At 48.6% G+C, this 14409-nt stretch overlaps 1 protein-coding gene across 2 annotated transcripts in view; it reads right to left on the minus strand.

Moving 5' to 3' along the window:
* Positions 1–695: 695 nt before the first annotated feature.
* C12H17orf114 (chromosome 12 C17orf114 homolog) overlaps positions 696–14409 on the minus strand; it is a 102774-nt gene continuing 89060 nt past the window's right edge. For both annotated transcript variants that reach the window (XM_086946229.1, XM_086946228.1), the window contains 2 exons: positions 10586–10681; positions 696–1689 (listed from right to left, as the gene is read on the minus strand). In XM_086946229.1, the coding sequence (XP_086802355.1) occupies positions 1511–1689; positions 10586–10670 (264 nt within the window). In that variant the 5' untranslated portion in view covers positions 10671–10681 and the 3' untranslated portion in view covers positions 696–1510. The remainder of the gene's footprint in view (positions 1690–10585; positions 10682–14409) is intronic.

The following is a 14409-nucleotide window of genomic DNA, read 5'->3' on the forward strand; positions in this document are numbered from 1 at the left end:
ACCCTCACTCAAGGGAGCAGGCACTCGAACAGGGGATGAGGCTTAAAAAAGACATCCTAGAATAGATCTGTGCAGATGGGACGCTGAGACTCCAAACTAGTCATTGCAGAATTCATGTATAGAAACGAAAAAGGAAGAACCCTTGGGCACTGCACCCCCTGGACCCCATACCCTGGGATTGGGGTACATGATCACTCTGTGTTGTGCATGTAGGTGACAAAGCAGCAGCCGGGGCACCCCCCACCCCACCCCACCCCACATCAGTGGGTGCCGCGATCCAGTGACATCACACACAGGTACTGGCCCCATCTGCACCGCAAGGGCACTATTAAAGGAAACACATCCGGGTCCATCGACTGAACTCCAACAAGGGTCTTTCACATGTATGACACACTGGAAGGGGTGTCTGCACTTCACCGCTCCATGAACAGGAGGTACGGGTCCCCACTTCAGTACTTTTTCTGCAATCACCAAACAAACATTGAAACCTTGTAGCAAGTAGCACCTAAAAAAAATATTCACACATCAGGGAGGCTGTTAATACTGCGGGGCAATGAAGGTCCGGGCTCTTCAAACAGCAATCAGTAAAATGCACTTGAAAGCTACAGTTAACCGCAGGATACTTATGGTTTTACCCTCTCCCTCCCCCAACCACCACCCCTCCCCCAACCACCACCCACCCAGGCCCATAAAAAACTAAATAAAAACGAGCCATGCTAGTTTTCTAAGCTACTATAAAACCTAAATGACAAAACTCTGCCGACAGCGCGCCTTTCAGGTCACAAGCAGGGGGCGCTGCAAGATCAGAGGTGGAATTAAAAAATATTCAAGAGGAAGGGAGTTCTGGCACAGATTCCTATGCAGAAGGCTGGTCACTGCAAACGGTGCACGTCTGACACTACACTAGGCCTCCTGGGGGAGGGCACCAGGGTTCTGGGGCAGAGTTGGGGTGCAGCAGCCAATGGCTTAGCTGCTGTCCAACTTCCCAGACGTCACTTCCCTTAAGGCCCGTACAACATACTTAGGAGCAGAGCCTGGATCTGAGATACTCAGTGAATGACTACTGCAAGTGAGGACCCCAGCGTCTGCGTCAGAAACAACGGCAAATCCTCACACTATGTGAGGAGCGGGGCGCAGCGGGGTCAGTAGAAAGGGGTACCCTCGGAGAAGGACAGTAGCACCCCAAACACTACAGAACCAACCATGCTAACCCTTAGGAGTGACAGCAGCCCCCCAATGGGTGAGGAACCCCTCAAATGACTGAGTGTACCGGTGCAGCCAACCCCACTGACCAGGACACAAGAAGAGGGCCCACTCCTCCTGCGCCCCCTGAACTGAGCAGAGCACCCCAAAAGGCACAGCCCTAACCCTGGCAGGAGAGCCTGAGGTCACCCTGACCCCTCCTGCTTGACCTCAACAGCGAGGGTGATGGGGCGCCCCCAAAGGTGTACACAACACAACAAGTCCAGTGACGCCGGCAGGTCCGTCCGCCAGGGCCTGGCTCGGAGACTCAGAAGGTGGAGTCGTTGGCAGACATGGTGGAGTCCATCTCGTGACGGAAGGAGACACGCGCCTTCCCGCTGAAGTAGGCCCGCGCCTGCTGTCCGTCGTCGCTGCTGCTGGAGGGCGTGGAGCGTACACGGGTCTTCTCAGCGGGGGCTTCCTCTGGGCTCTCTGGAGGCGCTGGAGCTGAAACACAGAAAGAGGCCAGCGGGTCAATCTAGGGGACGGTTAAGGCAGCACGTGGGTGTGGCCTCCAGTGCATGCAAGTTACATTCATTCACAACATGTAACATACAGAGTTTGCTGTGTGAGGTTCTAGGCAGTGTGGTGTAAGACTTGGTGGATGGAGAGTGTTTTACGCTTTTTCTGAGCATCGTGAGATGGGTTTGAACTGCAGTTAATTGTTCCCAACCTTGGCGCCTAGACCTCGGAGGTACCTGCCTCACGGAGGAGCCTCTGCAGTGCTTAATTTGAGCCGGTGGCTTCCAGTGCTCTGCATCAGTACTTAATTGTCAACACCAGGACTTATGACAGCCAGCCACAAGGTGGCACTGTCTGGCTAATTTAGAGATTACCACAACAGTTAATTATTTATTCAATATACATTAAAACGGCCTATTACCTGCCACCCAAGCCATTCTTATAGCTTTGGGGGCCTGGAATAGTCTGAATTGTTAGACTTGTAGGGTGTGATAGTTAGTGGTTGTGGTGCTACTATCATTGGCAGTGCTGGTGGGAGCTATGTGGGGCGCTAGCTGCAGTGGGATCCTGACGAGAGCCCGGGCACTTATCTTCTTTTTTTTTTTACAAATTAAGCACTGAAATCTGCCGGAGGAAATCAAAAGTCTAGCTTTGGGGAGTAATGTGGGAGGAGTTTCAGGGGAATTATAAACTACAATTGGATATAAAACATTAATATTTAGTGTACAGAGATTTTCTTGGTGAATCAGGTGAAGGCGTTCGATTAGTTTAGATCCCTCCTAAAGCATGTCTTATTTCTGCGCACTGGTCATCTCAAACTCAGCACAAGTTTATTCCATCTGGTTCTGCAGTTAGTGAAGAATTTTGAGGTCTTTAACCCCTTCGCTGCGGGGGTTAATCCCCCGCTGTGCTGGGGGGGAGGGGGGCACGCACAGCGCCCCCATGAGCTGAGCTCGTCATGAGGCACGGCGCTACTGTGCTCATGACGAGCTCAGCTCGTCACGGCCACACCCGTTCCCGTGGAACGCTCAGCACAGCAGGGGAAGTATCCCCGCATGCGAGCGTTCCACGGCTCGAGCTCAGCTTGTCATGAGCCTCGAAGAGGTTAATTGGTTTGGTGGTGTCTAGAGAGGTGGTTTCTATTAATCTATTATAATTACGCCAACTACTGATGGGGTCCTTACACGGTGGAGGGGCGGGGGGGGGGGGGGGGTCCCATGAGCTCTCAGGAGTAAATGAAGATTCTTCATCAATCTGAGCGCCCAACATTGGATTTCAGTTTTCTTTTCCAGAGCAGAGGATGAATCCAGACATTTCCACCAAGTACACGGGACAACAAAGGTTTGGAGCCATTGTTGCGGCGACGCACCACGCCTTGTTTTCCTCTTAAAGTTTCCTCTTCTGGTGTTCTCAACTAGTTGTTCTGAGCTAAAGATCACAAAAAGAATTGTCTCCTTACATTGGGAGCTATACTACCCCCCTCCCCGCCCCCCAGGTAAAATCACCCCTACAGCAGGAACCTTCTCATCACCACAAGTGCAGCACAAATGTGATGTCTAATGGCCGAGATCGCTCTTTTAAGGATGTCCATGTGAGATATTGTGAGTAGCCGCCCCCACATATGGCCATGTCTGAACTGGGGTGGCAGAGTGGGCTAAAGAACGGTGATGGATTAAACCCAGATCAGTTGACTGGGGGCGAGTGCTTGTATTGTCAACGCTGTGTCCATCATCTCCTTTTGTATCGCCGCCCCCAAATGTGGCACCTAGAACAAGACTTATTTCTGTCTGGGTTTTATATAAAGCATCTAACCGCCAAACTCAGTTTTCTAGTTTTGCTGGGAAGAGAGCCTGACCAAAGCCCCATCCTCAGAGCTCATAGATGACAAAGAACAAAAATCCTTCATGTTGGAAGCGAGGCCCCTGTCCGGTGCCAGGAGTCCCCCAAACCCCCCCCCCCCCCGATATTACAGCACGGGCTAGGAAAAAGGACATTTTGCAGCACACTATTGCATATTTTGAGGAACATCCTGGTAGTAGTGACATTCAGTGATTATGTAACATTTTATCTTGATGGTTGGTGAAATATATATTTATATATATTGACACCACACCAAACTTCACCATCAAAGAAGGAGCTGACTCCGTGTATCTCAGTTCAAGGGTGTTTATTTCTTACATCAGCTTCTGCTCAGACGCGTTTCGGCGGCTACTCCCGCCTTGCTCACTAACATCTGACCATAGAATGTTGCGCTTTATATACATGTTACAATTCACATGAGTCATAATTAACATCACTAATTGGCATTGGTTTGTTACCATGGTGACTTGGGTTACACCCACATGCTTACGTGACCACTCTCATGATTTTGACATCTTTTGGCGGGTTAGTTAATTGCCAAATGTCACGTTCATTAACATGTTATCTAAACATTACCATCATGTTTTTTAAAGAAGTACTCGGGTTTTCTAATACATCTTAAACCTGTACATATCAGAACACTCGATTATTTTTATCATGTTACATTGCTGATCCCTGTATTATAGAGATTACATTTCCCAATTGTCAAAGTACCATATATTACACCCTACGTATTAACCTACGTCATTGAGGTTCGGGCGTATCTGAGGAAAGGTGTGTTATTCTCGTGACTGTGATTGGTTTGCGGAGTGGGTTAGTACAAAGGGGCTCGGTTTCACCGGTGATCGGTTTGCTGGCCTAGTGGCAGAGTCAGAACATGTTACTGTGTTGACAGTCCCTCCTCGTGCAACCGGTAAGCTGGAACTGTGTTTGTTTAAGTGAGCCTCCCTTAAAAGTTTCTAACAACCGTCACTTTATAAACAGAATAGAGAGGAAAGGAAAATACCGCGCTAGTGCGCAATTACTCTCTTGTTATGCTTATAGAAACCCTCATGTGGTTTTATAATACACGGGGACCGAGTATTCAGGTGTGGTGGTTAATGTCTTTTGTGGGTGTAATTAACTGCATGTGACAGGTAGTGCAAACTATTTACAGTGATCGCGCAATCTGGTTACGATGTTATTGGGTACTCGGGAAAGTAGAGGTGGGCTGCCCTAGATGTGGACATTTAGGGCTTCATCTGCATTAAGCCCAGAGGGGATCTTAGAATTCAGTAGAATAATGTATCTGGATTCTAAGCGGCGCAGTGCAAGCTTGCGGTTGCCGCCCCTTACATTTTTTGGGATATTGTCTATGACAAAATAAGTCAGACCTTTAGCATCTCCACCATGTATCTCGTGGATATGCCTTGCTACTGGGTAAGCTGGGTCCTTATTTGTGATCGCCCTCAGATGTTGCAATATTCTGACATGCACTGGATGGATAGTTGACCCTACATATTGTTTACCACAAACACATGTAAGCACGTATACGGCATATTCCGTTTTGCATGTGTAGTGTTCTCTGATGGAGTAGGGTTGTTTGCGGAAGGGTACAGTGATGCTTGTTGTATTTTTACCATGACTGCAGGCCTTACATTTTGTGCATTTCTTAAAACCTTTTTGTGACTGAAACCAGATTTTCTGTTTTGGTATAGCCGGGTCATTGCGGACCAATTGCTGCCGCATGGATTTAGCTTTCCTGAAAGACACTAGAGGTTTGTCACCCATTAAGTTCCCTATGGTTGTATCATTTCGGACCAACGGCCAGTGCCTTCTGAGTATTTTTCGAAGGTTGGCGTGGTGGCGATTAAAGCCTGTAATTAACCTGGGTGGTTGTCTTTCTTGTGTCTGAACCCCCAACTCTGTTTCGTCAGGAAATAGTAAGTCATGTCGGTTTTTCGTGCTACACTTTAAATCAGCAGTCTTGCATGTTTTGTCAGTGTATCCTCTGTGTTTTAATCTCGTGAAGAGATTAGTTTTCGCTTCTGATAACCCTTCACTTGTGCTGCAGTTGCGTGTCATCCTGAGACATTCTGCGTATGGAATGGACTGTTTGAGTGGTGTCGGGTGAAAATTGTTAGCGTGGAGGATTGCATTGCCCGCAGTGGGCTTGCGATAAGTGCGTGTTTGTATTTTATCATTCTCTACAAACAATTCTACATCCAGAAACTGAATGCTCTCCCTGCTAGCATTGCACGTGAACTTGAGATTTAAAGAATTTTCATTTAGCTGTTCTGTAAAGCTGTTTGCACTCTCCACACTGCCCTCCCACAAAATAAAGATGTCGTCAATAAAACGTTTATAAACAATAACATTTTTGTTCATTGTCTCCTCATATAGTGTCATAAGCACCTGCTCCTCCCACCAACCCATATGCAGATTCGCATAGCTGGGGGAGAAGCAAGTACCCATTGCTGAACCTTGGATTTGTTTATAAAACAGTCTATCAAACATAAAGGTGTTATTTGTGAGGCACCACTCCGTCATCTCCAATAGCATTTTGGTGTGTTCATACTGGTTACTAGGTCTCTTTCCCAAGAAATGTTTTATGGCATTCAGATCGTCCTTGTGCCTAATGCTGGTATATAGAGCCTGGACATCTAATGTCAAGAATACATAGTTCTCTTTCCACTTGACATCATAGATCTTTTTCAGGAAGTCTCCTGTATCCTTTATGTATGCTGGCAGTTTTTTGACTTCAGGTTGGAAAAAGTGATCAATGAACACACTTGTATTTTCGAATAGGCTCTCTGGAGTAAATGAAGATTCTTCATCAATCTGAGCGTCCAACATTGGATTGCAGGTTTTTTTTCCCCAGAGCAGAGGATGAATCCAGACATTTCCACCAAGTACACGCGACAACAAAGGTTTGGAGCCATCGTTGCGGCGACGCACCACGCCTTGTTTTCCTCTTAAAGTTTCTTCTTCTGGTGTTCTCAACTAGTTGTTGTGAGCTAAAGATCACAAAAAGAATGGTCTCCTTACACTGGGAGTTATACTACCCCCCGCCCCCCAGGTAAAATCACCCCTACAGCAGGAACCTTCTCATCACCACAAGTGCAGCACAAACGTGATGTCTAATGGCAGAGATCGTTGTTTTAAGGATTTCCATGTGAGATATTGTGAGTAGCCGCCCCCACATATGGCCATGTCTGAACTGAGGTGGCAGAGTGGGCTAAAGAACGGTGATGGATTAAACCCAGATCAGTTGACTGGGGGCGAGTGCTTGTATTGTCAACGCTGTGTCCATCATCTCCTTTTGTATCGCCGCCCCCACATGTGGCACCTAGAACAAGACTTATTTCTGTCTGGGTTTTATATAAAGCATCTAACCACCAAACTCAGTTTTCTAGTTTTGTTGGGAAGAGAGCCTGACCAAAGCCCCATCCTCGGAGCTCATAGATGACGAAGAACAAAAATCCTTCATGTTGGAAGCGAGGCCCCTGTCCGGTGCCAGGAGTCCCCAAAACCCCCCCCCCCCCCCCCCGATATTACAGCACGGGCTAGGAAAAAGGACATTTTGCAGCACACTATTGCATATTTTGAGGAACATCCTGGTAGTAGTGACATTCAGTGATTATGTAACATTTTATCTTGATGGATGGTGAAATATGTATATATATATATATATATATATATATATATATACACACACACTATTTTTAACATTTTATTTCCCCAAAAAGAACAGGTTAAAACTGGTTTGTGACCGAGCATCAGGTGCAGTTTGTTTCCAGCTGCCTGATCTTTTTCATCCTTTTCTTTCTCCCCCCACGGTGGTAGGGCAACGCCCCTGCCGCCATTTAACACCAGCTGCCCCTGTATGGTGAAGTTTATCACATGATCTATAAATTCTGTGTCAGATGAAAAACCTGCAGAATATACATCTCCTTTCCCCAGGGTCCAGCCGTTTTGGGGTAGAGATGGTAAAGGCGGAATAGATGGTTTCTCAGTTTACGTGGAATTGACCTCGCCATTACCACCTTATGCTCTGCTCCGCATCTTTCCCCATCTTTGTGTATATTTTGCATTCCTTCTGGAGGGATACATTTAAAGTAATTGTGTACGTCATCTCTGTCAAGCGAAAGTTAGAGGGGTGCAGCCGTTGAGAAGTTTTGGGAGGTTCATAGCGCATTCTCTAAAATTGACAAATTCTAGTATTAAATATTGGATTAGGAATGCAACTAAATTAAGCTATTCAGATATTTAGCTCTTGAATCTGTTAACACAGGCTTTAGCATTACAAGCAGCATCCGACACGTGTTTCGAAGCAGCATAGAGCGCCCTTCAGATTTCCTAAGGCGTCAAATTCATGCTGATGAAGTAAGCAATCCAAAAGGGATACAGAAAACAATAAAACACGTGAATCAGCAACCACAGGTAATAATTACTACAGTTGTATTATTAGATAGCTTAAGTGTGCCCACAAGCAATATAACCTTCCCACTCACTAATGTTGCAGCGCTTCTGGTCACCCGTTAAACTATCTAATAATCTAACTACAGTAATTATTACCTTGTTGAGACACTTATATTATATGCTTTCTCTCGATTGCTCATAAAAGCTTTTAGAAACCTCATTCCTAATGGCACTCAGTTCTTCAATGATGCTCCAGAATCGGTTTCAAATACTTAGCTCATTTTTAGGTCAAGTATTCGAGACCTCTTGCATATACTTTAGTATATACTCGAGGAGCAGGGACAACGTACTGTATCATTACGCTTTTGTTGTTTATCTGTTCCTTTGGGGGACTTTTTTGTCCAAGTTTCCTGTTCATGTTTGCTGAAGCTTCCCTTTTCATTTGCAGAGCAGGCTTCTCTCAGCTTAGCTTCCCTCCAGCACAGTTTCTGTAAACAGAGCTGTAAATCATGCAGTTATCTCTGTAACACTTGCTAACATTTGCTAAGCATTCAAAGACCAAGATCAGAGGGCACCTACTCCTGTCCCAACCCCCTCATTGCTGATTGCCCCTCCTGGCATATCAAACTCTTCACCAATCATCCTGCTGAGCATCACGCAGAGGCTCGAATCCGGTTCCCCAAGTTTCAAAAATGACCTCTCTAGCCATTATGCCACATCCACATTGATGGGGCTGATCTAGCAGCCATCTTAATGTTTCCTTGCTAACTCCGTGCTGCGACATCGGTGCGTCCACTAAGACACTGGTGTCCATAGAAATGTAGCACGAGAACCAGGAACCAAAGGTCCGGCCAGCTGTAGACACTAAAGAGGGGCTAGCAGTTCCACCCGACCGTTTCAAGGCGTGCTTGCGCCCTAAGACAGTATGCACTCATGCCTCGTGCAGATTCGTAGACCCTGGCTTGTATGAGGCCTCCGCTTCTTCGAGACTATGATTACTTTGGGGGAGACACTGATCCCAGTGCTTTCTCTTGAATCTCCAGGCGCTCCAAGCGGTCTGTAGAGCTTTCACTGTGGTCTATGTTACAGTGTTAATGCACGATTTATTTATTAACGGGAGTCTGTGGCATTTAAACTGCGGCTTGCCTGTCCTTTATTTGATTCAAAGTTGGAAAGTGGTTTTAAATACTGTGCAGTCTGGAATATTGTCAGAAGGTGGCAGTGTAGAAAGATGAACATTAAACTCCAGATGCTGTGAAATTAAGGACAATAGGGTAAATATGCCTTCAAGGGATTTGTTTGGCAATCTATTTGGATTATTTATAAAGTTGAATTGCAGACGTAAGTAAATAGTGGCCTCTTCTCATTAGTCGATTCCAATAATTGGTATCAAAATGGTATTACTTCATACAGTATAACAATTAAGAATTGGCACAGAAACGGGTGTATACAGAAAAAACATTCACTTTATGTATTTTCAAAAAGGGTACTAAAAAGTATATAAACAATGTAACAAGAAGGTGACAATATCGATTTAAAACGCCTTCACTGTAACGATTGTAAACACTTTTCTTCTTTGTTTCAATTAGTACAAAGTAATAGAAGAAAGAGCGTAGGTCGACGTTTCGGTCTCTTTTTCATTGATGAGACCATCTTCAGGACTGAACAGGTATACATAGGTTGACCCCTTATGTCAAGTAGAAAACTGTTTGTTTAAAGTTATCTGAAAGGGATGACTGCAATGGTCAGACGAGTTCAAATAGATCATAAATCTTTATCTCGGCGAAGATCAAAACCCGAGACTATTTGTATCGCTCTTCTAAGGCAACGCTTTAAGCCCAACGATCTTTCTAGAGAGATGATGGCGAGATTCCCTTTTTTCAAAGAGCGCGAGTGAACTGTAAACCTTACGAGTAGTTGATACTTCGTGGCCTGGAGCAGCAATAGAATTTGCAGAATCATGCAGTGTTTCAACCCACCCTGGGAGTTACGAGCCACCTTCACCATAACACAATTGGGAATCTCAGCCCCATCCACTCGACGGCGAGAGTTCTCGCAGATGTGAATCTACAGCAGTTGGACTGTAGGAACCCCTGGTTAGCAGCATGCCGGGACCTCTCCTGCAGGGGGTCTGCACACGTGTGGACTCACTGGATGTGTGAACACTGCAGTGTTTCATACCCACCCTGGGAGTCGCAAGCCGCCTTCACAATTAAACAATTGGGAATCTCAGAGCCATCCACTCGACGGCGAGAGTTCTCGCATATGTGAATCTACAGCAGTTGGACTGTAGGAACCCCTGGTAAGCAGCATGCTGGGCCTCTCCTGGAGGGGGTCTGCACACGTGTAAACTCACTGGATGTGTGCACACTGCAGTGTTTCAACCCACCCTGGGAGTCGCAAGCCGCCTTCACCATAAAACAATTGGGAATCTCAGCCCCATCCACTCGACGGCGGAGTTCTCGCAGATGTGAATCTACAGCAGAGGGACTCTGTAGAAGCCCTGGTTAGCAGCATGCTGGGCCTCTCTTGGAGGGGGTCTGCACATGTGTAAACTCACTGGATGTGTGCACACTGCCGTGTTTCATGCCCACCCTGGGTATTACGAGCCACCTCTTACCTTCCAGGCTTTTGCTCTTGGTCAGTTTGCTGCGCTCCTTCCGCCGGTCGAACCAGGGGAAGCACGTGAGGACCTTCACGCCCATCGTGGGATCACCTGCAAAGCAAAGGAGAGGTTGTGTGTCAGGCAGAGTGGCCATATTGTACAAAACAAACAGAAAATTGGACATTTCACAAAAATAGAAGTAGGACTAACACTTCACATCAACCGTGGGGGCACAGAAAGGCGGACAGGGCTCATCAACACTGAAAACACAGACCAGGAGGCCTTGAGGGGATTGACTTCATTGCAGGGCCACTGGAATTATGTGACAGAGGGCCAAATTATGTGGTCGGGTTAAATAAATCAGGTAGTAATATAACGCAAATGATACGGCATAATGAGGCACATTTGGTGATCGTATAATTTCATTATTTTGACATTTTTGCAATTGTTAACACTCTCTAGGCATTGACTGCACCTCATTGGTACCAGTTCAACCCCCAAAATAAAGGAATGAACAACAGAAAGGTGACAAGTCAGCCCGTAGAGAGGGTCTTAAACTGCGGAGCACGTGTCGCTGAATTTTTAGTAACTTTTGTACCATTTGCGCTAGAAACACATTTTCTTTTTGTGGCAATCTGCAGATTATCAGCAGATGACGGGTTATGAGGGGAATCGATCATTATGTGATAAACGCCACGGCCGCACAATCACTTCGTTCCAGTGGCCCTGCTTAATGACGCTTTTACACAGGGAAGCATCCTTGTTAAACTGAATTCTGAAAAGGCCGACATCCAGCCCTGAATTGGAACACATAACTCTTGCTTCCTTCTGTGTTCAGGCTTCCCTTCTAAAGACCAGAACAGATGCTGAATGGAATCAAATCTGGCAGATCACATGATGGAGGCTGGTGTCAGCCCGTGGGTCTCTTGGCTTGCGTACAAGGTAACGCGGACACCGCGCTGCCAGTGTGACTGCTACCGCCATTACCAGGCCAGACCATGCACGGAACCCCTAGATATGCGAGGGAGGACCTTAGTACCCATTACCGATGGCTCCCGGCCCACCCTGGGGCACCCGCCTGCCCCAGGAGCATCGTTCGCCCCGATGCCCCAGGTTGGGGCGCATCAGCACCTTGAACTGTTCGTCTCCTCTCCTGCGTCTCAAGGAAGAGCCCGGCGCTTTCATTAGAAGCCCCCCCCCCCCCAGAAGTGGACACTTCCACCTATGGGCCAGTCTGACTGTGTGAGGAAGGGGCCACTTCAGAGCCTAGGTGGGCCACCCTAGAGCAATATGGGCTCAAAGAGGGTTGGCGAGAGGAGGCAGCGAGGGCACAGGTCTGCTTGTTGAACTGCCCCATACCAATGCTTGCTATTCAGCCTTCGGGTGGAGGTAGGAGTGAAGAACGCGAGCCTGGGGTGGAGCAGGGTCCGGTGGGGCTGGTGGAGAGGGGAGGCATCTATTGGAACCATCCCAGAGTCTCGGGTCCTTCACTAGACACTCTTAGAAGACTGTCAGGCGCAGATCTATCCGCCATTGCGGACTTAAACCATCCTCCATGAAGGCATAGAGGCAGACAGACAGACAAAGGACAGACCGGCAGGCGGACAGACAGGCAGGCGGACAGGCAGACCGGCAGGCGGACAGACAGGAGGGCAGGCAGGCATCTAAACCTCTCTGCCAGAAGCCTCAAGACCCTCGAGTCCAAGCGACAGAAGCCAGAGTCTTAGGAGTGAAAAGAATGTTCTGAGTGAAAGGATGCGAGAGTAAGGGCACCTCCATGACGTCACTGCGACGGGTCACGAGGGAGCTGTTTCCAAACTGTGGACTTGGCACCCGACATGCACCTTAGACCGGAGCCATATATGTGCCATCCAGGGCTCTTCTGGTGGAAACCACTGAGTGGCACCACCTGAGAGAAGATTCACCAGTGATGGGGACCCCCACAGCGCCTCCCATGGAGAGCCCTAGTGGGCAGGAAGGGGGGTGAGGAGGGGGGGGGGGGGGCAGCCAGTCAACAAGGATGAAGCCAGGAGGGCATTGTGCCAGGGAACGTGTGGCTAAGGGGGGTCTCATCACCTGACGCACACTCCAGCCATAAAAATAGTTGGGTTGAAGTTTTTCTCTCACTTCAGTCTTTTGATTGGTTGCTGGGGCCGGGATTTCTGACGGAGGCATCCGGAGTACCACAATGTTGGACAGGCCACATGACGGGCCGCTCTCCCCCGGCTCGACCAAGCCCGAGCCAGTCATACAAGCACCACACACCACCATTGCACGTCCTACGTCCCCTCAGGAACACCTGCCCTCGAGCATGATAACCTCGTGGGTCCGATCCACGGCCGACCCACGCGCCCAGCCCGGGCCGCCATCTTGGACACTCCGCCACGAGGCCGCCTGGCCCCCGATCGACCTCAACCCTGGGCCTAGCCCGGCCTCAGACATTCCGGCACCACCCTCCACCCAGGAGGCGAGCGAGCTACTTGGCCAGTCAATGGGAGAAAGAGGTGTCGATGGTTCTCCCCCGGCCAGTGCCGCTCGCCCATCGCCTCCCCGGGCGCTGGCTCCACCCCCCTGCTGGGTGTCTGGACTCCCTCATCCCGGACCTCCCGACCTCCAAGTGCGAGGGTCCGGACATCAAAGCACGCCAGCCCTATAACTGGGGCAGCTCCAGAACAGGAAGGCAGTTGTATCTTGGAGTCGAGAGACGAAAGAAGAACTCATCCTGGACGGACTACTGGCGCTGCCGTAGCTCTGTCCTGTGCACCATCATCCTGCCTGTTGGCGCTGCCACAGCCGTCGTAACCTTCATCCTTCACCGTCGTCCGGATCTGCTGGCGAGGCCGCGGACCGTTGTAACTGTCATCTGCATCGGGACCTGCTTGGCTTCTCCACGGCCCGTCGACCATCCTTCATCCATATCGGGACCTGCTTGGCTTCTCCACGGCCCGCCGACCACCCTTCATCCATCTCGGGACCTGCTTGGCTCCTCCACGGCCCGATCAGCAACCACGCCGAGCTCGAGGATTGAGAGCTATTGAACTCATTGGTAACTAAGACTGTCCCGCTACCCTTTTCCTCAACCAGAGATCAGAACCGAGGGGACCCCTGAGTCCAGACCTCCTTGTATTATATCAACGTAACCTAAGAAGTGCATATAAAGTCTCGTTAACCTTCAATCTTGTGTGGTGTCCGTCTGTGGGGGGGAAGTTACTTATCTGTACAGTCGTTGGAGACGGCTCTCCCTGGAGACCTCTCCCCGTAATCTCGGCCGACCCTCCCGGTCCGTCTAACATTGGTGGCCAGCGGCGCGATCCGAATCACCGCATAACGTACAGAGAGTAGCTCACCCCACAACGAACAACAATGTCGACTAAAGAGAGCGGATCAACTGAGAAGTTCCAAATGGAAAAGCTAGAGGAATACAGCCATCGTGAACTAAAGCAGTTCTGCATCGAACTAGGTATCGCTACCACCGGACTAAGTACCAAGGACGATTTTAAGCATGCCCTAGAATCTTGGGCAGAGACCGGGGATGTCGAAGCCCCGGAGCAAAGCACCGCGAAAAAGACCAACACGGCCCCTGAAGAGCAAAGAACGGGTCTCTCGCAAGACGAGATCCAAGAAAGAGAAAAAGCCCGACTACACGAACTTGAAATGGCCCGACTCAAGATGGACATAGAACTCAAATTGGCCGAGCAAAAAATAAACTTAGAGCACCTTCGCCTCCGAGAAGAAAGAGAGGAGAAACAGAGGCAAAGGGAGCTCGAGGAAAAAAGACTAACGTACGAGCACGAGCGGAACCTAGCCGAGATCAACCTGCGCAAACAGAATAAAGAATT

This window comes from Lissotriton vulgaris, chromosome 12, assembly GCF_964263255.1.
Source record: "Lissotriton vulgaris chromosome 12, aLisVul1.2, whole genome shotgun sequence".
In the NCBI taxonomy this organism is placed as follows: domain Eukaryota; kingdom Metazoa; phylum Chordata; class Amphibia; order Caudata; family Salamandridae; genus Lissotriton; species Lissotriton vulgaris.